Here is a 26741-nt window from a genome sequence, read left to right as displayed (position 1 = left end):
GCGTTTTTTTCTGCCAGGGAAATGCAGAAACGCTCAGGAAAAAATCCTGAGCATTTCTGCATCGTGGGCACATAGCCTAACACAAGTACAACCCTAACACAAGCACAACCCTAACACAAGCACAACAAAAAACTAACCCTAGCCCAGCCACTACCTAACCCTAGCCCAACCCTAACCCTACCCTAACCCTAGCGAACCCTAACCCTAACCCTAGCGAACCCTAACCCTAACCCTAGCAAACCCTAACCCTAGCGAACCCTAACCCTAACCCTAGCGAACCCTAACCCTAGCGAACCCTAACCCTAGCGAACCCTAACCTAATCCTAGCCCAACCCTAACACAACTCTAACCCTAGACTAACTATAGCCCAACCGTCACCCTAGCCCAACCGTCACCCTAGCCCAACCGTCACCCTAGCCCAACCGTCACCCTAGCCCAACCGTCACCCTAGCCCAACCGTCACTCTAGCCCAACCCTAACCCTAGCCCAACCCTAACCCCAACACAACCCTAACCCTAACACAACCCTAACCCTAACCCAACCCTAACCCTAGCCCAACCCTAGCCCAACCTTAACACTAGCCTAACACTAGCCCAACCACAACCCTACCCTAACCATAGCCCAAGCCTAACACTAGCATAAATCTAATCCTAGCCCAACCCTAACACTAGCTAAACCCTAACCTTTGCCGAACCCTAACCCTAGCCAAGCCTAAGCCTAGCCCAAGCCTAAGCCTAGCCCAAGCCTAAGCCTAGCCCAAGCCTAGCCCAAGCCTAAGCCTAGCCCAAGCCTAAGCCTACTCCAATCATAACCTAACCCTAGCCCAACCCTAACCTAACCATGACCCAACCCTAACCCTAGACCAACCTTAAAACTAGTCCTAACCCTAGCCCAACCCTAACACAATCCTAACCCTACCCTTGTCGAACCGTAGCCCAACCCTAACCTTAACCCAACCCTAACCCAACCCTAACCTTAACCCAACCCTAACACTAACCCAATTCTAACACTAGCCCAACCCTTACAAAATCCTAACTCTAGCCCAACCCTAACCTAACCCTAGTCCAACCCTAACCCTAGCCTAATCTTAACCCTAGCCCAATTGTAACCCTACCCAACTCTGACCCTACCCTAGCCCAACCCTAACCAAAACCTAACCTTAGCGAAACCCTAACCTACCCCTAGCCCAACCCTAACTCAACCCTAACCCTAGCCCAACCCTAGACTAAACCTAACCCTAGCCCAACCCTAACACAATCCTAACCCTAGTCCAACCCTAGCCCAACTACAACCCTAACACAACCCTAACTCTAGCCCAACCCTAACCATAGCCCAACTGTAAACCTAGCACAACCCTAACCCAACCCTTAAACTTGCCTAACCCTAATACTAGCCTAACCATAACACTAGCACAGCCCTAAGTCTAGTACAACCCTAACCCTAGCCAATCCCTAACCCTAGCCCAACCCTAACCCTAGCCCAACCCTAACCCTAGCCCAACCCTAACCCTAGCCCAACCCTAACCCTAGCCCAACCCTAACCCTAGCCCAACCCTAACCCTAGCCCAACCCTAACCCTTGCCCAACCCTATACCTAGCCCAACCCTAACCCTTGCCCAACCCTAACCCTAGCCCTAACCTAGCCCAATCCTAACCTACCCATAGCCCAACCCTAACCCTAGCACAACTCTAACCCTAGCCCAACCCTAACACAATCCTACCCTACCCTAGCCCAAACCCTAACCTTACCACAACCCTAAGCCTAGCCCAACCCTAACTCTATCCCAACCCTAGCCAAACCCTAACCCTAGCCCAACTCTATCCCAACCCTAGCCAAACCCTAACCCTAGCCCAACTCTAACCTAACCCTAGTCCAACCCCAACCCTAGCCCAATCCTAACCGTAGCCCAACCATAACACTACCCAACCCTGATCCTACCCTAGCCCAACCCTAACCCAATATTAACCTTAACACAACCCTAAACCTAGCCCAACCCTAACCCTAGCCCAACCCTAACCTTACAACAACCCTAACCTTAACACAACCCTAGCCCAGCCCTAACCCTAGCACTAGCCCAACTCTAACACTAGCCCAACTCTAACACTAGACCAACCCTAACACTAGACCAACCCTAACACTAGACCAACCCTAACACTAGACCAACCCTAACACTAGACCAACCCTAACACTAGACCAACCCTAACACTAGACCAACCCTAACACTAGACCAACCCTAACACTAGACCAACCCTAACACTAGACCAACCCTAACACTAGACCAACCCTAACACTAGTCCAACCCTAACACTAGTCCAACCCTAACACTAGTCCAACCCTAACACTAGTCCAATTCTAACACTAGACCTAACCGTAGCCCAACCCTAACTGTAGCCCACCCCTAACACTAGCCCAACCCTAACTGTAGCCCACCCCTAACACTAGCCCAACACTAACACTAGCCCTAACCCAACCCTAATACTAGCCCAACCCTGACTAGCCAAACCCTAACCCTTGCCCAACCCTAACACTAGCGTAACCCTAACCCAACCCTAACACTAGCGTAACCCTAACCCAACCCTAACAAAAGCCTAACCCTAACCCAACCCTAACAAAAGCCTAACCCTAACCCAACCCTAACAAAAGCCTAACCCTAACCCAACCCTAACAAAAGCCTAACCCTAACCCAACCCTAACAAAAGCCTAATCCTAACCCAACCCTAACAAAAGCCTAACCCTAACCCAACCCTAACAAAAGCCTAACCCTAACCCAACCCTAACAAAAGCCTAACCCTAACCCAACCCTAACAAAAGCCTAACCCTAACCCAACCCTAACAAAAGCCTAACCCTAACCCAACCCTAACAAAAGCCTAACCCTAACCCAACCCTAACAAAAGCCTAACCCTAACCCAACCCTAACAAAAGCCTAACCCTAACCCAACCCTAACAAAAGCCTAACCCTAACCCAACCCTAACAAAAGCCTAACCCTAACCCAACCCTAACAAAAGCCTAACCCAACCCTAACAAAAGCCTAACCCAACCCTAACAAAAGCCTAACCCAACCCTAACAAAAGCCTAACCCAACCCTAACAAAAGCCTAACCCTAACCCAACCCTAACAAAAGCCTAACCCTAGCCCAACGGTAACAATAGCCCAGCGGTAACAATAGCCCAGCGGTAACAATAGCCCAGCGGTAACAATAGCCCAGCGGTAACAATAGCCCAGCGGTAACAATAGCCCAGCGGTAACAATAGCCCAGCGGTAACAATAGCCCAGCGGTAACAATAGCCCAGCGGTAACAATAGCCCAGCCGTAACAATAGCCCAGCCGTAACAATAGCCCAGCCGTAACAATAGCCCAGCCGTAACAATAGCCCAGCCGTAACAATAGCCCAGCCGTAACAATAGCCCAACCGTAACAATAGCCCAACCGTAACAATAGCCCAACCGTAACAATAGCCCAACCGTAACAATAGCCCAACCGTAACAATAGCCCAACCGTAACAATAGCACAACTCTAACCCTACTCTAACCCTAGCCCAACCCTAACAACCCTAATCTTAACTCAACCCTAACCTAACCCAACCCTAGCCCACATTTAACCCTAACCTAACCCTAGCCCAACCCTAGCAAAACCCTAGCCAACCCTAATGCTAGCCCATCCCAAGCCCAACCCTAACACTAGCCCAATCCTAGCCCTAGCACAACCCTAACCCTACCCAACTCTAGCTCAATCCTAACCCTAGCTCAATCCTAACCCTAGCCCAACCCTAACCCTAGCCCAACCCACACTAGCCCAGCCCAAACCCTAGCCCAACCCTAACCAAACTCAAACCCCAGCCCAACCCTAACGCTAGCCCAACCCAAACCCTAGCCCAGCCCCAACCTAACCTAACCCAACCCTAACTTAAACCTAGCCCAACCCTAACAATAACACAACCCTACCCCAACCCTAGCTCTACCCTAACCCAACCCTAACGCTAGCCCAACCCTAACCCTAAAGTTTGTTTTTTACGCAGTTCCTCATGCGGTATAAGTGATTAGATGACTTTATTCTTCGAGTCGGTGGGATTACAGTGATACCAGATTGATATCGGGTTTTTATGATTGACAGCTGTCACACACTGAAAAGAATAGTTTTTGCATAGTCATATTTTGAGAGCTATAATTTTTCCAGATTTCAGCCGACAGTCATATGACGGCTTGTTTTTTTGCAGGACAAGTTGACGTTTTTATTGGTACCATTTTCGGGCACGTAACTTTTTTGAGCGCTTTCTATTCCGATTTTTGGGAGGCAGAATAAACAAAAACCAACAATTCACGAATTGTTTTTTTTTTTATGCCGTTCCGCATGTGGTAAAATTGATAAGCAACCTTTATTCTTCGGGTCAGTACGTTTACAGCGGTACCACATTTATATTTTTTTTATGATTTGCCGCTTTTACACAATAAAAACTATTTTATGGAAAAAAGAATTGATTTTGCATCGCTTTATTCTGAGAGCTATAACTTATTTATTCTGAGAGCTATAACTTATTTTTCGGCCATTGGAGCTGTATGGCGGCTTGTTTTTTGCGGGACAAGATGGCGTTTTCAGCGGTACCATTTTTATTTACATTCATCTTTATGATCGCGTTTTATTCCATTTTTGTTTGGCGGTATGATAAAGCATTGTTTTTCGCTTCATTTTTTTATCTTTTAACGTGTTCACTAAAGGGCTTAACTAGTGGGACAATTTTATAGGTCAGGTCGTCGCGGACGCGGTGATACCAAATGTGTGCTTTTATTGGTTTATTTTTTCTTTCATAATAATATTTATTTATGGGTACAATATATTCTTATTTTTGGGGATTTTTTCATTTTTTTATAACATTTTTAAAAATTTTTTTTTTCACTTTCTGACATTTTTCTTACTTTCACACTTTGTACCACTATGGGACTTTCACTTTTTACATTCTGATCCGCTGTATAGCATAGGAATGCAGCACCATCCCTGTGACATACAGCCTTTCAAGTGTGCACACAAAGAAGTTACTTTGGTCGTGCACTGCGCATGACCAAAGTAACTTCTTGCCTTCTGGTGACCCGGAAGTCGTCATGACGACATCGGGTCACCATGACAACAACCGGGACCCGGCAGAGACACCGTGGGACGCCGGAGAGGAGTTAAGCATCGGCGCTCATCTCCCCCCTTGCTCCCGCAATGCTGCATTTCGGGGGTTAATGTGCAGGGAGTGGTGTGGAACCACTCCCTGCACATAGCACCGGGTGTCAGATTTGAAAATCAGCTGACACCCGGCGGCTATTGCGCCCGCACAGCCTGTGTGCGGGCGAAGTCGCCAGGGCGTACTAATTTGTATCAGGCCCATTAGGCCCAATGGGCAGATACGTATTAGTACGCCTTGGGACAGAAAGGGGTTTAGCCCACCCCACACATTAATTGGCCGATGGCCAAACAATCGGCTCTCCGATGCACAAGAGCACTAGTTTGGGAGAGTGCTCTTGCTTTGACTATGAGAGTGCTGCTCCTAGACAAATCAGCAGCTTATCTCCAGGAGACAATATGATTGGTAGTCAGAAATCAGACATGCTGGATCGATATTTCCTCCCACTATAAATTGCCTGGGGCTCCCATACACAGAATATCGGCTGAATCTGTTTATATCAGCGGGTTCGGCCAACACAATAATGTGTATGGTGGGGGCCTTAGATGTGACCAGTGCTTTAAATCGATATAGGATCTGTTCCATTTCTACATCTACAGCTTCGATAACATCTCCAGTAGCTTAGTAAATTGTTAGCATTTACTACTAGTAAATGCTAACAGCAATAAGTGACCACTGGATTTCGGTATAAATGTAGTACAAGTTTTTAAATGCTTAAAAGGTGTCGGATTCATTAAAGGGTATGTATATGAATGTGAGAAGCAAATTGAAAGTGAAATGGTTAGCATTTGAAAAATAACATTAGTTCATTATTTTGTAAAGTTAGCAAACAAAAACAAAACACAGAAATAACCCACAAAAACAAATGAATAAAGCTCATGCTAAGGCTTAAATAAAACACATGGACAAAAAAGCATGGTAGCCAAAACCAACAGTACTTTGTACAATTATTTTTCATTTATCGGAGGTTGAAACATTGAAAGGGTACTCCTCATTTCAGCAAACTTTGGACATTGATTAATTTTTATATTTCAAGGTTAGGGTGCGGAGACCCATGGATCACCAAGATGAATAGCAGGCAGCTCAGCTAAGAGAGGTCCCCTTTGTTTCTGTGCATCCTTGGGCCACGTTCACATGTTCAGTATTTACATTAGTATGTGTAAGCCAAAATCGGGAGTGGGTGATAAATACAGAAGTTGTGACAGGTTTCTATTATACTTTTCCTTCGATTGTTTCTCTCCTGGTTTTGGCTTACAAACACTAATTTAAAATACTGACCAAAAACTGAACGTGACTGAAGACCGCACACAAGTGCTTTTACCTTTGTTTTAGTAAACAAAGGAAAATTTTTTAGTTTTAAAATGATGAGTACTGTTTAGGAAAACATCAAAGATTTAAAAGTCAGGCTTCTCATTTTAAAACGATATTGAGATAGGGCCAGAATAGAAAACAGAATAAAAAAATGACAGAAATTGAAGAACATCTAGAGCCTGTACATCACAAAGGTGGGGTAAGTTTCAGATTTGTAATAAGTCATACTAGACACTGTACCTTTGAAGATGTTCTGATGGAGAAAATTCCCTTTACTAGATGTGGAAGGGGCCAGGCCTATTTTTTTACCAGTACTGTTGGCATTGGCCGCAGTTGGCAGGAATGAGTTTGAAAGAAAGATACCATCAGACACAGGACGAGGTTGCCGTGCAGGAGGCAGCTGTGGATTAGATAAAGCTAGGAGGTCACCATAAGACTTTCGAGTACCGGAATGCTTATCCTGACCTGCTAGGTTTGTGTCCTCCTCATCATCAGTATATGCAACAAACTTGGCAGTGTAAACTATGTCAGGTGAAAGGGCCTGTGTTTTGAGGTAGGAAGTGTTTCGTTGAGGAGGGAGAGGAGGAGCATTAGACAGTAGAGATGGGTGATCATATTCTTGTGGGAGTGGAGGTCTGTACAGACCAGGCTCTTCAGGCTCTAGCAATCTTCGTTCTGCTTCTTCATGCTGCCTGCGCCTCTCTGCTTCCAAGCGATTGTAATACTCTTCCTCCTGCTTCATCTGATATAATATAAAAAAAGTCAATTAAACACAATATAACAGACAAAATAAACATATACTTAAAGGGGTTTTCCCACAAATAAAAGTTATTTTTAATCAATAGGTCTTGGAATAATAATAGCTTCCACAATTGGATGTGTTTAAATAGAATGTTCCTGTGCGGAGATAATCTTATAAATGTTCCCCTGTGTGATGGCTGTGTATGACCGTGCAGGAACATGGTCTGATCATACCACAGCTCCTGGGCAGGGGAGGAAGCAAAAGAGTATACAGACATTACAGGAGGGGATCACAGCTGATTCTTTCTTTGAAGTAAAAAAACATTTTTTAAAGACAGGTAGGGAAATGTTTTGCCTCAAAAAAAGAATCATTTGCAATCCCGTGCTGTAATGTCTGTATACTCTTTTGCGTCCTCCTCTGCCCAGAAGCTGTGGTATGATCAGACCATGTTCCTGTATGGTCAGACACAGTCATTACACAGTACACAGCAGGGGAACATTTATAAGATTATCTCAGCACAGGAACATTTTATATAAACACATCCAATTGTGGAAGTTATTATTATTCCAAGATCTATTGATTAAAATGAACTTTCGTTCAAGGGAAAACCCCTCTAGAGGAAAAAACTGCAAACATTGCTAAGTCCATCTTTTTTCTTTCTTGCAGCTTAGCCTTTATTTGTATGTGCACATTAAAGCAGATTTACCTGCTGAGTTCTTGCTTTAGGAAGATGATTCAGGAAAACACCGACTGTTTTTCCTGAATTATCTTCTTTGGTGTCTTTAGCGTCATCTTTGCTTGCATCCTAGCTGTCAGTCTCTCTTTTATTCATTATATATAAAATCATAAATGGCTTCTAAGCAAAGCCTCAAGCAGTTAACAGACAATGAAAAAGACTGAGGATATGCACAGCAAGTCGTTTTGACATTGCTGTGCATATGTTTATTATTTTTAACGTTTATTGAGACATTTTTCAGTTGGGTTCCAGGAGGAAGGTGCCCGAAAAAGATGCCGTGTGGACATACCCAAAATATCACACTGGGGAAGATACAAAGCTACAGATTTTTATAATGCACTTTTTTGCTTTAGCAAAGCTGTGATATTTATAATGACCAGAACTTCCCTGCATGATGAATTAAAATTGACTCTTAAAGTGAACCTGTCAGCAGGAATTTACTAAGTAAACTACAGGCAGTGTCATGTTGGGGCTGCTGCACTGATTAAAATGAACCACAAGACTGATTTCTTCACCTCAGGTATCTTGTGTATTAAGTGTTTGCAGCTTTGAATTAATGATATGCCCATGCTCAGGGGTGGGACTGGAGGCAGGGTTTTATATTGGTGATCTAGACAGATCACCAAGAAAAGACCTGCCCACAGGCTGCCCCTGTCTCTCTGGCTGTCTCGATGATGAGGAGCATACTTGAGCTTCGGGGAGGTCCTGTGGGCAGGTCTTATCTTGCTGATATGGCCTAGAGCACCAAGGAAAGACCCTGCCTACAGTCTCGCCCCTGAGCATGAGAATCTCATCAACTCAAAACCGCAAACACTGATTACATAAGAACCACAAGACGGATTTCTGAACCTCAGGTATTATATTAATCAGTGCAGCAGCCTCAACATGACACTGCCTGTAGTTTACTTAGCAAAATTCTGCTGACAGGTTCACTTTAACAGATAATTTGGTTGAATCAGATATTTTTTATATTATTCCAACAGATTATTACATGTTTGTAAACAATTGTTAAATTATACATATAAGAGAAATTACCAGTCCCATATGCCTAAATTTGCTACTAATAAATTAAACTTCTGGGAAAAAAAGTCACTTTTTATGAAGGTTTAAATAAATTAGGTGGATCCTACTTCGGCAGGATTTATATTAACAGGCATGTATGGTAATTAGGGGCAACTCTGTCAATCTGGGTGTTATAAAAAAAAAAGCCCTGATTCATCAAGAATTGTTTTTCACACTGGCCTTGATGGAGAAAGAATTGCCAAATTCATTAAAAGGCATGCGACTCCTTATGGATTTGGAGTATCTTTCAGCTGCCATGTGGCACCAAAAGAAATGTACTCAAGTCATGTAATTACGCCACTTTTATGCCATAATTTTGGCGAGTTCATCCATGCTCAACTATGCCCCTCCCAGCTATGCTCTGGACACATTCAAAAAACTGCAGGAGCTTGCCAGGACTAGTGTGAAAACACCAAAAGTCGCACAATTTTTGCACAACTGCAATGATGGCATACTAATGAGAAGAGGCACCAGGGATAGAGGTAAGTAGGCTGAGGGGTTTTCTTGCACAGCCACCGACTCCATTGGTGGTCATTAGAATCCTGCAAATCTGAAGTCCAAAAATAGGCATTATGATAATGAGGCACAAGGAGCATTATTACTTTAAGGAGGAATAGGTAGATATCAGGGCAGCATGGTGGCTCAGTGGTTAGCACTGCAGCCTTGCAGCGCTGGGGTCCTGGGTTCAAAACCCACCAAGGACAACATCTGCAAGGAGTTTGTATGTTCTCCCAGTGTTTGTGAGTGTTTGTGTGGGTTTCCTCCAGTATACTCCCACACTCCAAAGACATACTGATAGGGAATCTAGATTGTGAGCCCCGATACTGACAGTGCCAATATTGTCAGTGAAGCGCTGTGGAATTAATGGCGCTATATAACTGAGTAAAATAAATAACTAATAAAAAGGGCTAGGAATAGGAGGAAGCCAATGTGGCTAAATAAGGAAGTCAAGAGGGCAATGAAAAACAAAAAAAGGGCTTTCGGTAAACTTAAACAAGAAGGCAGCGAGAAAGCGCTAATATCTTATAGGGGAAAAAACAAAATCTGTAAGAAACAAATAAGAATAGCAAAAGAGGAGACAGAGAGACTAATTGACAAGGAAAGTAAAACGAATCCCAAACTGTTCTTTAACTATATAAACAGTAAAAGGATTAAAACTGATGGAGTTGGCCCATTGAAAAATAACCTGGGTAAAATCATAGAGGGCGATGAGGGTAAAGCAAACCTACTCAATAGCTTCTTCTCCACTGTTTTCACAAAAGAAAACAATTTATCGGAGGAAATGCAGAGTGATAAAGTAAACCCTCCGCTAAATATCACCCACCTAACCCAGGAGGAAGTTCAGAAACTCCTAAATAATATCAAAATCGACAAGTCACCAGGCCCAGATGGCATACACCCCCGGGTACTAAAAGAATTAAGTAATGTGATAGACAGGCCGCTGTATCTTATATTCAAGCACTCTTTATGGACAGGGACTGTCCCACTAGACTGGCGCCAAGCAAATGTGGTACCAATATTCAAAAAGGGGTCTAAAAGTGACCCTGGGAACTATAGAGCAGTCAGCTTAACGTCTGTTGTGGGTAAATTGTTTGAAGGATTTCTTAGAGATGCTATTGTAGAATATCTTAATGATAATAACTGTCTAACTCCATATCAACGTGGATTCATGAGGGATCGCTCCTGCCAAACAAACCTGATCGCCTTCTACGAGGAGGTGAGCTCACAGCTGAACCGGGGAGAGTCAGTGGATGTTGTATACCTTGACTTCTCCAAAGCGTTTGATACCGTGCCACACAAAAGGTTGGTATATAAAATGAGAATGCTTGGTCTGGGGGATAATGTGTGCAAGTGGGTAAATAGCTGGCTGAGTGATCGAAAGCAGAGGGTGGTTATCAATGGAGTAAGCTCAGGGGGTGTCAGGGTTACTAGCGGGGGCCTCAAGGGTCTGTCTTGGGCCCTATATTATTTAATATATTTATTAATGATCTAGTGGAAGGGTTGCATAGTAAAATAGCAATATTTGCAGATGATACTAAACTTTGTAAAGTAGTTAATACAGATGAGGATAGGGCACAGCTACAGGAGGATTTAGATAAATTGGGGAGTTGGGCCAAAAAATGGCAAATGGGGTTCAATGCCGATAAATGTAAGGTCATGCACATGGGAAAGAAAAACAGCAGTCACCCATACATATTAAATGGGAAACCGTTGGGGAAATCTGACATGGAGAAGGACCTGGGCGTCTTGGTTAATAGCAAATTAAATTGGAGTGCCCAGTGTCAGGCAGCAGCTGCGAAGGCAAATAGAGTCATGGCATGCATCAGAAGAGGAATAGGGGCATATGATGAGAACATTGTTCTTCCTCTGTATAAAGCGCTGGTAAGGCCGCACTTAGAATATTGTGCACAGTTCTGGGCTCCGGTGCTCAGGAAAGAGATATTGGAGCTAGAGAGGGTACAAAGGAGGGCGACTAAGGTAATAAAGGAAATGGAGGGACTAGAATACCCAGAGAGGTTGTCAAAATTAGGCCTATTTACGTTGGAAAAGAGAAGGCTTAGGGGAGACCTCATAAACATGTATAAATACATCAGGGGGCAGTACAGAGATCTCTCCCATGACCTGTTTATACCAAGGATGGTGACAAAGACGAGGGGGCACACTATGCGTCTGGAGGAAAGGAGGTTCCTGCACCAGCATAGAAGGGGATTCTTTACGGTCAGAGCCGTGAGACTCTGGAACTCTCTGGGAGAGGAAGTGGTGATGTCCAACTCACTTAATGAGTTCAAGAGAGGCCTGGTCGCCTTTCTAGAGAACAATAAAATTACATCTTATGCTTAGTGATAGTTAATTAATCCAGGGATTTAATCTGACTGCCAGATTGGTGTCGGGAAGTGAATTTTTCCTCAATGATGTAAATTGGCCTATACCGCATGGTATAGGAATAGAGGAATAGCTGCAGTGCACAAGAAATAGGCTGAACTGGATGGACGCTTGTCTTTTTTCGGCCTTATAAACTATGTAAACTATGTATGTAACAAAGTTTCAAAGCTAGGCACTCTTTGTCCTCAGATAGCCTCCATGTGAAGTGCACCTCTTTAATTAGCCCATTGAGAGTCAGCCTAACAAGACAGACTCAGAATTACAGTGAAATCCAGTATTGAACAGAAATGGGAATGGCAAGCTCCACTACCAAAACCTGCTGTGCCCACTATGCCCTAACATTTCAGGCCTGAAAACAGAATTTAGCAAAGAATGATAATAAAATGAACTACCGCACTGATATAAGGAGCACAATGTACCACCTGAAGCACATGACACAAAGTGAACTGACCTACAAAGTATGGGTGAATCACCAGTTGGAATCCTGCATACACTTACTGTAAGTTATATACCCTGAAGGACTTCAAAATAGTGAAGGTACAGCCCTGCAGTCCGGATAGTAACACAATGCTTCAATGTTAGGGAGATGTATGTCCCAGGTATTAGCTGTGGATAGAGGTCAGGGGATCACAGTCCCAATGAAAGTTTATTGAATACGTTATAAGGAAACTAGAGTCAGTTCGGAATATGCCACTGACACGCTTACTGATGGTTGCTGAAGAAATTGGGCAACTTACTGATGAAGATCTAATGGTTGCCCAGTTCAGCATTAAGTGTAGAGTACAGAGCCAAGTCCTGGTGGCAAAAAGTACGTTACGGGAGCGACCTCCCGTGAATGCTCCACTCCGTGCGCGCCAGAAGATGATTCAATCGCGGCGGGCTCCGTCCGGAAGCGCTGGTGCTGGCGGTGCAGATAGGGGGTGTGTCTATCGTGAGGTCACACTTGGAAAGGCTACGGAGCCTCGGCGGGGCCACAGACCAACGCGTTTCGAAGGAGTCGCTGTCCTCCTTCCTCAGGGTGAGGCCCACCCAGGCAGAATAAGTTTATATAGCCAAACTTATTAGGTCTTACTAAACCATGACATATAGAGGAACAGGGGGAGAGACATATAGAACCCCATAGCAAAAAGTGTGAAGAGAGCGCTAAACATGATTTTTGTGAAAAGTGCACAGTGTCATTACCTAAAATGCTGAAATTTTATTTATATTCTTAAAATGTGAATGAAACCTGACCAAAAGATAAGAAACAAAAAATAATGAATAAAAATTCGATATACAAATGAACATACATAGAATGCTCTCTAGTCCTTCCTTATACTCACTTCACTGATAACTTTAAAAGAAAAACTGCCATATATAGGGGTGTATGTATGTTACAAATAATTCTGAAATAATGTGACCCTAAATAAACCGTACATTGTGTATATGCCTACATGGCTTTTGTTAAAAATAATTTGATTCTATAACCCATTAAGGATATATAGAAATATATTAAAAAAGGGGAACAAATAAGTCAAATTAGTTGTAATAAACCAGAATTATGGTTTGTAGAACAAAAAATGAGTGTGTGGAACAATGGAAATAGGTTATGTTATGTTTCCACTCAATATGTCCTCCCTTATAAAGGGGGAGGGGTAATTCCCTGGTGATACACAGAGTATGGTACACAATGTGTAACCCATTTTCTATAGATAAAAAGGGGGAGGAAAAAAGCAAATGAACACCCACCTCCAAAGGGAGATAATTATTCTGATCCTTCATATTCCATAGTGCAGTTTACTGCACATACACCCTCTCAGAAAGCATATTGTTCGATTTCGTGATTAAGTCTCTTTGGAGTTAGGCTCTCCAATGTGAAGATCCATTGTGATTAGATTCTCTGCATTTGTTTTAAAACAGATGGCTATATAAACCTATTCTACTTGGGTGGGCCTCACCCTGAGGAAGGAGGACAGCGCCTCCTTTGAAATGCATTGGTCTGTGACCCCACCGAGGCTCCGTAGCCTTTTCAAGTGTGATGTCACGGTAGACATGCCCCCCCCCCCGTCTGCACCGCCAACCTGCAGCAGCGCTTCCGGCCAGAGGCCGCCGCAATTGAATCATCTTCTGGAGCAAGAAATGGAGCATTCACGGGAGGTCGCTCCCGCAACGGACTTTTTGCCAGTAGGACTTGGCTCTGTACCCTTCACTTATCTGGGCAACTATTAGATCTTCATCAGTAAGTACCCCAATTTCTTCAGCAACCATCAAAAAGTGTGTTAGTGGCATATTCTGAACGGACTCTAGTTTCCTTATAACGGATTCAATAAACTTATTTTGGGACTGTGATCCCCTGACCACTATCCACAGCAAATACCTGGGACATATTATCTCCCTAAGGGTATGTGCGCACGATCAGGATTTGAAGCAGAAATTTTTGCCGCGGTTTTAGATGTGTTTTTTGAAGCATTTCTGTACATCAATGAATGCTTTTTAGAGCTAAATAGTTATTTGGTGGGAAATTGTTTTTTGGATTACCGTCAGAACTGGGGTGAGTATACTGGTTAATTTAAATGATTAAAGAATGTGTCTGTTGTATTTTCAAATAAAGTGTTTACTCTGTGTGTTTATTTAACTCTTTACTTTACTTTAATTAGGTTTTGCGATGAAAGGGTCTGATTGACACATTGTCATCACCAAACAAAAGAGCTAGGTGTCAGTGAATCCCATAAGCCCGATCTTCATTTGCATTTCCAGTCATGTAATTTCTAGGGCAGCTTGTGAGCTGCTATTTTGAACCTAGGAAGGTCCCTGGCTATTATTAACAGCTCACAGCAGCTTCGTTAGCCGCTACGTCCCCACGAACTGCAACAAGCAGCGCTTTGGGCGCAGCGGATATTTGCTGCGTCTAAAACGCTATGTTCTAAAGCCGCAATTTTGTTGTCGGTACATGAATCCACCTCATATAATGACGCTTCAATAGGTCAAAATCTGCAGCGGAGACTAGTGTGTCTGATACAGAAATTGACATGCTGCAGATGAGTTTGCGTACAGCATCAAACCCGCAGTGTCCAGATGTTACAGCATAGTGGATGGGATCTCTAGAAATTCCATGTCCACTATGCGTGCATCAGAGGCTGCGAAGCATCTGTGGACACTGACATGCGGTGCTTCTTTCAGGACCGCAACATGTCAAATTCTCTTGCGGAGTCGCTAGTCTCTGCAACAGAAATTTGACCACTAGAATGTATTGAATGCGGTAAATCCGCATGGTTCAGTGTACACCTGCGTTCAATAGAATGCAACACTTTGGACGCAGCAAAAAATATGCGTACAAAGCGCTGCTATGTCTGGATCGGGAGAACAGAGCATAAAATTAAAAAAAAATGGTGTGGGCTCCCATGTCATTTTTATAGCTAGCAGAGGTAAAGTCAATCGCTGGGGGCTGATATTAACACCCTGGGAAGGGGCCATTAGCCAAAAATGTTCCCTGGCTATTAAAGGGAATCTGTCACCCTCTGGGAGATATCAGACCTATACTATGGGCATACAGGTTATAGAAAAGTAAATCTATACATACCTGTATGGCCCATAGTAGATGTTTGATTGCAGAGAAATCTGTTTTCATCAACTCCGTTTTGCACAGGCTTGGATCCCGGGGGACGCCAAGAAATCCCCGCCTATCTGTTTATTAATTCCCGCCTATGTGTGTACTTACCATATTTTTCCCCCTTCCCTGCACGTCACAGGGCCCTGTGACGTGCACTGGTCTCCCTCACTTCCCAGGCATGCGCAAAACACAGAGAGCGTGCTTTGTTCCCTCCCGGCCCCGTCTGCCTGTGCACTGCGCCATAGGTTCTATTGAGCAGGCGCCGGGAAGTCAGTGACTTCAATAAAGTCAGCTTTTTCAATAAATACATGGCCAGAATAAATATTTTAATGAAATAAAAACACATGGTTTTAAAAAAAATTGTTATTGCACGCTCAGTCCCCGAATCTCTCGTCTCCTGAAAAAAAAAGTAAAATAAAAAACAATCATATCCCTCACCTGTCTGCCATCACGACGTAGTCCACGATTACCGCCGTCATGATTGTCCCTCGGCGATCCGGGTCACTTATACAACAGTGACATCAGCAATCACTGATGACACTACTGTAGAAGACAGCAATGTACGCTGTCAAGGAGTGTAAAATCACTCCTGTCAGTGTACATTGCTGCTGCAGGAGTGGGATAAGCCCCGGTGACCTCAGCATCAGTACTGGTGGGAACTTGCTTGAGAATGTTCCCACGCAGCACCGCTGCTGTAAAGTGAGGTCACGTGAGCTCTCAGCCGAGAGATGCAAGGCATCGCCGGAGACCAAGGACCAGGAAGACACTGGGGGTTGCCGGACAGGTGAGAATAGTGTTTTTTTTTTTTTTGCACTGCGCAGTCCCGGCTTGGCTGAGGAGACTAAACTTGTTATAATATTTGTAATAAAGTCCTTGCTTATTTTAATGTTTATTGATATATTTGAATATATATAAAAAGCATGTTAAATGTAGAATGACATTCAGTTGAAATAAGAATGAGAAGTGTATCTTAAAGTTTGCGGATATCTGCTGATCTCCTGAAAATAGTGTATTAGCTTTCTTATCTCTTTAACTAGATGCAAACTAGAGGGCCTTCATATCTTATCTGTCTGTATGTTGTTTTCCTCTTTCTGTAAGTTTCCAGAAGTAGAATATACGCCTTTGTCTGTGTCTACTTAAACTAGAACAAAGTGACAAATGGGTTAGACATTTGATTTTGTGGCTATCAATATGTCTTCTTGCTAGCAAGATAAATAAATCACAAATTATCTTACGAACTCAGGTGTAGACGATTTCTAATTGGTAAGGAAGAAAATTCCACTGACAAAACTACTCCACTCAGCAGCGTCGCTCTCGCTGTTATCAGCTGGAGCGGCGGTCGGATGAGGGGAGTAGTAGTCCTCCCTAGCCAACCCAGGCACCACCCGCAGCTTTTCACCGCCCATCGACTTTAATTGAAACGCAGCAAATCCACAGATATAAATATTATGGGCAGGAAACGCTGCGGAAACACTACAGAGAACTGACATGCTGCGGTTTTTGCCGCAATGGCTATCCTGAGCGGAAATTTACGCATCATGTGCACAGCACATCAGGATGGTCATTGCAATAGATGGCAGACCGATTAGCAAGCATTTTCTCGGCGAAAAACCACAGCGATTTTGATGCATTTTCGCTATGTGTGAACTTAACCTTACAGGAAGCATTGTGTTACTATCAGGACTGCCGGGCTATATCTTCACTATTTTAAGTCCTTGAGGGTCTATCAGTTTAGTGATTTCTACTGGTGATTCACACATACTTTGTAGTCAGTTCACTTTGTGTCATGTGCCTCAGGTACATTGTGCTACTTATAGCAGAGCAGTAGTTCATTCTATTATTCTATCGATTTTTTTCTGACAGCCTCACACACAGCCTGTCTTACTCCCAGCAACTGCACCTATTACATTGATTGTGCGCGCGAGTGGGATCCTTTATAGAATTTACCAAAGGCCTTAGAAAACTATACTTTACTAGGGATATCCAACTGTTCTGCCGTTGTATAACATAGCGCTCATTCAGACCAGGACCGGCGTCAGCATCTGTCGCACCTGGGCAAGTGCCAGTGCTCTGAGCAGGCGGGGGGGCCCACTCACCGTCAGGCAACCCGCCGCGCTATGGGACCCGCGAGCGGAGGAGAGCGGTATCAGCGCCCGCTCCCCACCGCTTGCTCATGGCCCCGGGAGCCGACACAATACTTACCTCTCCTCTTGCCTCTGCAGCAGCTCAGGTCTCTTCCGCGGCTGCTGCACTGTGACGTCTCAGATCAGAGGGCGCGGTGAAGTCTTTCCACCGCGCTCTCTCCTGAGCCATCACAGCGCAAAGCGGGAAGACGCTGGCGACGCTGAGGAGTCCGGAGCAGCGGCAGCAGGTGAGGAGTGAGGTTAGTATTTGATTTTTTTTTTTTAATGTATGGAGGCATGGGGCATTATAAGGGTGGGGGGGTGTGACATCCTGCATGGGACATTAAAAGGGGGGGGGGGGGAGTGACATCCTGCATGGGACATTATAAGGGAGGGGGGGTGACACCTTGCATGGGGCATTAAAAGGGTGGGGGTGACATACTGCATGAGGCATTATAAGGGAGGGGGTGACATCCTGCATGGGGCATTATAAGGGGGAGGAAGTGACATCCAGCATGGGGCATTATAAGGGAGGGGGGGTGTGACATCCTGCATGGGGCATTATAAGGGTGGGTGACATCCTGCATGGGGCATTATGTGGGGCGAACATCCTGCATGAGGCATTATGTGGGGGGGGGGGGGGGACAGCCTGCATGGAGCGTTATATGGTGGCCAGTATTCTGTATGGAGCATTATATGGGGGCCAATATCCTGTATGGAGCGTTATATGGGGGCCAGTATCCTGTATTGAGCATTTTATGGGGGCCAGTATCCTGTATGGAGCGTTATATGGGGGCCAGTATCCTATATGGAGCGTTATATTGGGGTCAGTAACCAGTATGGAGCGTTATATGGGGGCCAGTATCCAGTATGGAGCGTTATATGGGGGCCAGTATCCAGTATGGAGCGTTATATGGGGGCCAGTATCCAGTATGGAGCATTTTATGGGGGCCAGTATCCAGTATGGAGCATTTTATGGGGGCCAGTATTCTGTATGGAGCGATTCGCCGGTTTCTGAGCTATTGTGGAATTTACAATAGATATCGGTCTATGTAAGAAGTGAAATCTTTGGCCTTGGAAAAAAAATAAAATAAATAATAATATTTTATATATATATATATATATATATATATATATATATATATATATATATATATATATATATATATATATATATATATATATATAAAGTTTGTTTTTTTTAAAACTGTACGGACCTTAAAAATCAAGTTGCCAGTTGAATTTTAGCTAATTAAACAGTATAAAATAAATCACTGTCTAATTCTAATAAAATATAACACTTAATAATCCAGTTACAACTATTTTGAAAACATACCAAACATGAATATGAAAAAGATTATTTACAAATTCCTGAAAATCTCTCCAGGGCAGGAGAAAATGCAGAATAAGTATAGCCTATATAACAAATTGTGTATCAGTCCACCAATGTTAAAGCTATAGAACAAATCCAATAGATCAGTGTCAGAAAAATATTAAGAAAATATTAACACTTTCTCCCAAACCCCTCTTCCCTCCTCTCCTATAGAAACTCTAGAAAGAGCAGAGCTGACACTTGGCCAGTGGCATCTATGCAAATTAACACACAAAGAGAGGTAGCAAATGCTAGCAGTAAGGGTGCTACCAACCCAATTAAAATGCGAGGGCAGTTTCCACTGATGCAGGCCTGCAATAATTTATACCTGGGTGAGGAGGAAAGCTCGTTTAGACTTAAAACACATTCCCAATATTCCCAGAGCTTCAAAGGGAATTCAACAGACATCTTTAGTCGGGTCGGCGCCCAAACGGAATATGGAATATCTCAAGTTCAATACGTCCGATAATAAAGGGACCTATATTTTTAGTGGCAGGGTCAACCAAGGAACAATATGCTTATTTTTCCGTAGCTGTGAGCCCCTCCGGGATGCTGTGGCGCAAAAGTACCAGAATAACGGATCCCAGCTATGCCATGTGTAGTCTCTATGGAAAGGTAAATTCATAATAAAAAATATGGTATCACTTTCGGGCTTCTGCGATCAACCAGTGGGGAGTTATCGAAGAAGTTAGAGTTTTAAATAAAGACATGAAGGGTGGAGCCCGGCCCACATGATGTCAGCACAAGGGGCATATGGGCAGGTCCCCTCTTCGGCATAAAAGATTCAACTGAAGATTAATCCATACTCATTGCCGGAAGTATATGTTTCATAAGCAAGGGGTCATGTTCACTGAACGGTCATAGGAAAGCTCCCCTCCAGCTATATTGAGTAGTCTCTGCGAACTATATATTAAGTTTCTTCTTTAATCCTGTTTATTTTGTGTAACTGCATATGTATTGCATTGTCACCTTTTGTAAAATCTTTGTATATTTTTCCTAAACACTGCCTCGCTTTTGGATGAAATATAACATTTACAAGTACTGTTTCTTCTGCTCTGTAACCGTTCGCTCCCCCGAAGCCATATACGCTACAAGAACGCAGGCGTCTGACCAGGCCAGTATTATATTTCAAACTGGTCGGTGGTGGCAGCGAATAATAATAATTGGGCTATCATGAAGCTGGCAGTGACCGTACGGGGCGTATACACATATTCCATGCATTGAAATCCAGAGGTGGGACGCCATATGCTTTCTGCTCACTTGCTGATCGCTACGTAGTGAGTAACCAGGATCGTTTGCTCATGAATCCCTGCTCAATCCTGTGAATTCTTGACAAAGTGACGTCAGCAGTGTGATATTGTGTGATATCCCTGGTGTCGTCACTGACATCAAATCAGAGTTCTCTGGAGCTACATGTGGCTCGCAGGTGCAGGATGTGTGGCTCGCGGCTGCCTACCAGCTTGGTACATTAGCATCAAATCTAGCAAAAAAAAAGCAAGTCTCCAGATGGTGACCTTTGTGAGTAGCCCTGCACAAAATAACAGATCTGAATGTGCATATTCTGGGTTTGGAGATAATTTAGGTATGGAGAGCTGGAGACCAGATGATACTACCTATCAGAGGAGGTGCTTGAAGCTGGATGTGACAGTGTGGTAGCAGTGATTGATGTGAGAATACTGAATGGAGATATTGTGGGAACGTCTGGATCTTGGTATACTGCCTCGGTGTGATTTATGTGGAAAAGCTTTGGCTGTCATTATACCGGTAATGGGGGTTTTGGCTGCCACTACTGTGAGGGGGCAGGAGTTGGATGTGGCTCATGACTCTCTTTTAGTCCTAAATGTGGCTCACGACCCATCTCTCAAAGCTGAAAATGTCTCTCCAGGTCAGAAAGGTTGGGGACCTCTGCTATAGAAAAATAAACAAACATTCACTAAATGAATTGATATCAAACTGCCCTAAAAAGATAGACATACACATTTATGCAAAATATTGCTCACCGCTTTCAATCATCGGGATAGGAGTGTATATTATTTCATAAAATTATGTGCTTAACCCCTCTATATTTCAGTTAGGTGGCTTGGTGTGCTACTGTATGTTGCCAGGTCCCACGCCCTAAGTCTGCTATAGGTTCTCTTACCCCTTATCCTGTGTCACATTTAGTCCTGTATAGTTGTCCGTATTCCTGTGGCCGCGTCGGTGGTGTCCGTATCCTGATAACCGCATCTGTGGTATCCATCTGCTATCCTGGGGCTGAGTGCCCAAGTCCGTACCCTGATCCTAAAACCATATCCGCTGCAACTGTACACAGGCAGTACCAGAACTGTTACCCGAGACCAGGGAGTCTGAACCCTGTCCCAGTGGCCGTCCTATCTTTCAGTCTGTCCTTTTCCCAAGTGGACGTCGTGCCCTGAAGTAATGTCTATGCCCTTTGGAGTGGTATCTGGCAGCTACCTGCAGCACAAGCCTGACCTCACCACTAGAGGCTCCAGCAAACACCAATATAATTGCTTAGTTACGCCCCTCCAGGGTAAGCCAGGTCTGTGGCTCAGTGGGTCCACGAACCACATGCGCCACCTAGAAGTGTAACAGTTTGGTCAGGCCATGGATCCCACTGATCAAGTTTCCCCAGGTCTTGGACCTGTACCAAGAGCTCTCCTGGCAGTGCAATCAGCAAGATTTTTTTATTTCTGAGGACTGTAAATACCCGGTTGGATGTGCTTAGACCATGGCCGCTTCCTCCACTCCAGCTCAAGCTGTTACAGCTATGGCCAAGTCTACCCTGCCTGCAACCTATGTTCCTGGAGTTAAACTTCACTTATCGGCTCCACCACGATACAGCGGAGACCTTAAGCAGTGCCGTGGATTCCTAAACCAGTGCACCTTGCACTATGAACTTCTGGCCCATCAGTTCCTGACTGATCAGGCTAAGGTGGGATTCCTAATGTCCCATCTTGCTGGAGAAGCATTAGCATGGCTTAACCCCTTTTGGGAGAGAGGGGATCCTGTGACCATGGACCCGCAGGCCTTCCTGGTGGTCTTCCAGAAGGTACTCGACAAACCTGGTTGTGCTTCCTCGACTGCATCCTTCCTGCTCAGACTAAGTCGGGGAGAATTGTCCGTCAACCAGTATGCTGTCCACTTCCGCATCTTGTTGTCCGAACTGGGATCGAACGACAAAGCGTCGGTAGATGTCTTCTGGGAAGAATTATCTGGAAGGATCAAGGACGAGTTGGCCGGAGGTGACATCTCGACCTCCTTTGGTGAATTAATCTCCCTGGCAATCCAAATCAACGTTTGGTTTCAAGAGCGAACCAAAGCAGCTCCCTCTTTTTAAAAAAAACCCTTTCCCCAGCCTCTTGAAACATTCGTAATGGCCAAACCCATGCAGGTCGATCGTGTTAGGCTGGCAGAGTGGCAGCCTGTGGATAGTTGTGCCAATGGAATGTACTTCGGCTGCGGTAGCGTGGAGCAATTTATTCGGGACTGCCCTAAGAGGTCTAAACTCCTAAACCTAGGGCTTTTGGGTGAAGCTTCTTTAAGTGAGAGTGGTCTTCATCACTGAGTTTGAACGCTTCCGTGTCCAGTGTAGGAATCTGGTTCAACGAGACAGCCGTTATTGACACAGCAGGAAATTTCATACAACCGGCCATGGTGGATCAGTACAGTATTTCCAAGAGACGCCTCCTGAATCTGCTGACAGCGTCATCTGTTGAAGGTAATTATCTTCCTGAAGTTGTTCAAGTCATCACAGAACCAGTAAAGCTACAGATTGGAGAACTCCAGTTTGAAAAGATTGGCTTCTTTGTGCTTACTGACATTTTTCATCCCCTTCTCTTAGGTCTTCCATGGCTGAGAGCTCATGAGTCTGTGCTAGACTGAACGTCCAGTGAGATACTTAAATGGGAAAAGTCATGTCATGACAAGTGCCTAGTTTCTGTGCTTCTGTGTTGCCATCTTCTCCAGCAGTTGATTATTCTAATGGCTGGTTTCCTAAAGACCTACTGACAGAGAGAGGTATCCTGGGTGAGACTAATGTGAGGATCGACCCTGTGAAGGCACCTTCTAGTTCCAGGTGGTCACAGGATGGCAACGTCATGGCGGAGGCATCCTACGAGTCTCTACTGTCCACCAACCAGGAGGCGTTCCAGTCCATCTTTATGTCTTCCAAGGGCACAGCTATTCCTGCCGGACAAGGAAAGGCTCTAAGGAAGGTCCCAGATTCCATATTCGCTCCGTTCTGCCCAGATGATGCCCAACCGGAGAGAGGCATTGTGGTCAAGAAGAAGGTGGGAGATGTGACTTTCTTCCCAGTAGCTCGGAGTTACGATACTGGCATAGCACTGCTGGAAATCAGGGCCAAAGGAGTACAAGCAGGAACAGCAAGTGGTAGTAGAAGTTCTTGCATAAAGCAAAGGAGTTGTAGGAAACAATAGATGGATGAGAACAGTCTGGGTAAGAATGTTCAGGAGATGAAGACGGAAACTAGGCTAACAGCTAGACACAATACTCAAGCAATGAGTGAGAGATCCATGTGGCTTTAAGTAGGCCCAAACTGGAAACCAGATTGATTCCACAGGATCAGAATCTACCATATTAGTAAAGGGCAATTGCAGAACACAACAGCAACCTCCAGTGGTAAGGAGTGGAATTGCAACACAATTAAGGTGAAAAATAGCAGCCACAAGTGGTCAAGCTGTAGAAGGACAACAGGAATTCTGACATTACTCCCCCTTTCAACAGCAGCCTCCGGGCGATGCTTGGCTTGGTTTATGTGGATATTTTTGATGAAACTCTAAGCAGTAGAGGAGCATTGATATTTACTACAGGTTACCAAGATTTATTTTCAGGATCGTACCCTTGCAGCTTTATTAAGTACTGCAACTTTTTTCTGAATATTCTGGAATCCAGGAACTTTTCAACTGTGTAATGTTCTTGCCCATCCACTTCAATAGGATCAGGAGGAGGTAGACGATGCCCTGGAAAAGGATTTGGAACAAATGGCTTTAGTAAGGAGACATGGAACTTTACTGCTCTGGGAAGTTGAAGGCGAAAAGCTACCGAGCTAAGCTTGTCCAATTATTTTAACAGGACCAATACATTTTTGACCTAGTTTTTGTGAGGGTATAAGAATTTCAAATTATTGGTGGAAAACAATAATTCATCACCCATTTGGAAGCCTGGGGAATGTCTGCTGCTTCCTTATATTTCTCCTGGGCAATTCTTAAAGTGTACTTTAGTATTTCCAGATTCTGTTTCAGGGATTGTATTCTGTCGGCGACAGCAGGAATAGGCTTTTCTCTTGGAAAATTAGGAAGGATACTTGGATGGTACCCAGAATTTGCGAAGAATGGTGTTTGTTTGGTTGAAGCATTTTGAGAATTGTTCTATGAAAATTCTGCCATAGAAAGCAAATCAACCCAGCCATCCTGGAGATGACAAATGCAGCATCTGAGATATTGCTCTAAGGTTTGGTTTGTTCCGTCAGTCTCACCATTAGATTGGGGGTGGAATGCAGAAGATAAGCTGACATTAATATCCAATGCTGCACAAAAATTCTTCCATAATCTCGATGTAAATTGTGTTCCACGATCAGAGACAACTTCATCTGGAACCCCATGAAGACTAAACACATTTTGGATTACAAGATCAGCTGTCTCTTTAGCAGAAGGCAAACCAGTGCAGGGGACAAAATGTGCTGCTTTGGTGAGTCAGTCTACCACTGCTAGGATTTAACTCTTTACCTTTGAAACTGGTAGTTTCACAATAAAGTCCAAAGATATAGAGCCCCAAGGACGAGATGGAATTTTTAGAGGCTGCAATAATCCCATTGGTGATGTGTGGGAAGTTCTATACATGGCACATGTGTTACAGGAAGTCCATACTTTATTTTGAAAGGTAAGAGATAAATCATCTGTTAGATGCAGAAGAATTGGGTCTGTCTCGTTTGCTTCCCGTATATCTTCCAGAAAGTCTTTGTTATGGATCACCCCCAGGAAGTTGGACTTAAGGAAGAATAGTTGTCGGTGGTGCTGCTGTAGAAGGATCTTTGGAGAAAATCATAGATAAAGCATCAGCCTACCATTAAGGGAACCAGGTCGGTAAGAGATAACGTTGAATCGGCTAAGAAAGACACCATCGAGCTTGGCGGAATGACAAACATTTGGCAGACCTGATAAATTCAAGGTTATGATGGTCAGTTAGAACAACAATTTGTTGAGCTGCTCCTCCTAAATGAGGTCTCCATTCCTTGAAAGCAGCAATGATAGCTAAGTGCTCTTTATTCCCCACATCATAATTCTTCTCTGATACTATCAAACTGCTGGAGAAAGAGGCACAAGGATGTAGCAAATCTTTTGTTACTGTTCTTTGTGATAGAATGGCCCCTACTGCACCATCTGAAGCATCCACTCCTACAATAAAGGCATGCTTAGGATTGGGATGAATCAGTATAGGAGCTCTGGTGAACTTAGTCTTCAGGCAAGAAAAAGCATATTGTGCTTGAGGAGACCAAACAAACGATATGACTTTCTTTTCTTTGAAAAATTCTTAATGAAACGTCTGTAAAAATTGGCAAAGCCCACAAATCGTTGGACTTATTTCACGTTTTTTGGCGTTGGCCACTCAGTGATGGCTACAATCTTGCTAGAGTCCATTTGCAATCCTTGAGTAGAGATTATATAGTCCAAGAACTGGATCTCTGTTTGATCGAACTGACATTTTTTCAGCTTAATATAAAGATGTTGGGTTCTCAGACGCTCTAGCAGTTTCACATGATTCTGGTGCTGTTCTGCAGAATTAGAAAAGATTAGTATATCATCCAGATAAATGACGACAAATTGATCAAGCAAGTCTCTGAAAATGTAATTAATGAAATGCTGAAATGTTGCTGGAGCATTGCACAGTCCAAATGACATGACTAAGTACTCCATAACGTGATCTGAATACAGTTTTCCATTCCAAGTTGTATGCCCCTCAAAGATTCAGTTTTATGAATAACTTTTCATGACGTACTCCGTCCAGCAAATCAGGGATCAAAGGCAGAGAGTAATGCTTCTTTACAGTAATTTTATTCAATTCTCTGTAATCAATGCAGGGTCTCAAGGAGCAGTCTTTCTTTTTAACAAAAAAATATAGGTGCACATGCTGGTGATGAAGATGGACAATTAAACCCTTTAGCTAAATTTTCATCAATGTATCCCTTGAGTGTTTTTTATTCCTGCTCGTCTAGTGAGTAAATGCTTCCAAAGGGTATCACTGCTCCAGGCAACATATCAATTGGAGAATCATATGGCCAACTGTCACGGGTGTGTCAGATGTGACAGACAGTCCTTCTGGATCCAGCTGTAGAAGGTCATTGTGCTTGGCTCTGCAGGCAACTTCTTGATCTTTTCATCTCTGTAGTGTAGTGACATCCTTCTCTCTCTGGAACCCAGTAGTAACCTCCACCTTCTGCTGCTAAAGGACACACCCTTGCTGGATGTTTAAATACTTTCAGTCTCTCCAGATAGTCGCCGGTGATATCCCTATTTTTCTCTGTCCAGTTCTGAAGTACTAGTAGTCGGCTAGTGCCTTCCCTTGGAGCATAGCTGGCGTGAGCTCTCTGGTGTCTTCTCAAGCTAAGTGTATTCCCCGGTCTGTTTACCTGTTTGTCTTTAGTTTCAGTGGGGGCTTACTAGTAGACACCCAGTCCCCTCCCTATCCAGGGAATATCGCTAGGAGAAGTCAGGGATTAGGTTTCCTGCTCGGCGATAGTTGCG

General features: G+C 44.0%; 1 protein-coding gene across 25 annotated transcripts in view; it reads right to left on the bottom strand.

The window, feature by feature from the left end:
• Window positions 1–26741, bottom strand: part of AFDN (afadin, adherens junction formation factor) — a 504890-nt gene that overhangs the window by 36804 nt on the left and 441345 nt on the right. For 11 of the 25 annotated variants that reach the window (XM_073671558.1, XM_073671562.1, XM_073671560.1 and 8 more), the window contains one exon: window positions 6940–7216. In XM_073671558.1, coding sequence (XP_073527659.1) covers window positions 6940–7216 — 277 coding nt within the window. Of the gene's footprint in view, window positions 1–6714; window positions 7217–26741 lie in introns of all 25 variants that reach the window. The other 14 variants (XM_073671547.1, XM_073671557.1, XM_073671549.1 and 11 more) reach the window with 2 other exon arrangements.

This window comes from Phyllobates terribilis, unplaced genomic scaffold (genome assembly GCF_046119375.1).
Source record: "Phyllobates terribilis strain yellow unplaced genomic scaffold, ASM4611937v1 Scaffold_3__8_contigs__length_932513732, whole genome shotgun sequence".
Classification (NCBI taxonomy): Eukaryota; Metazoa; Chordata; class Amphibia; order Anura; family Dendrobatidae; genus Phyllobates; species Phyllobates terribilis.
The sequence above is the reverse complement of the archived record's forward strand: the minus strand, read 5'-3'. Positions and strand labels throughout refer to the sequence as shown.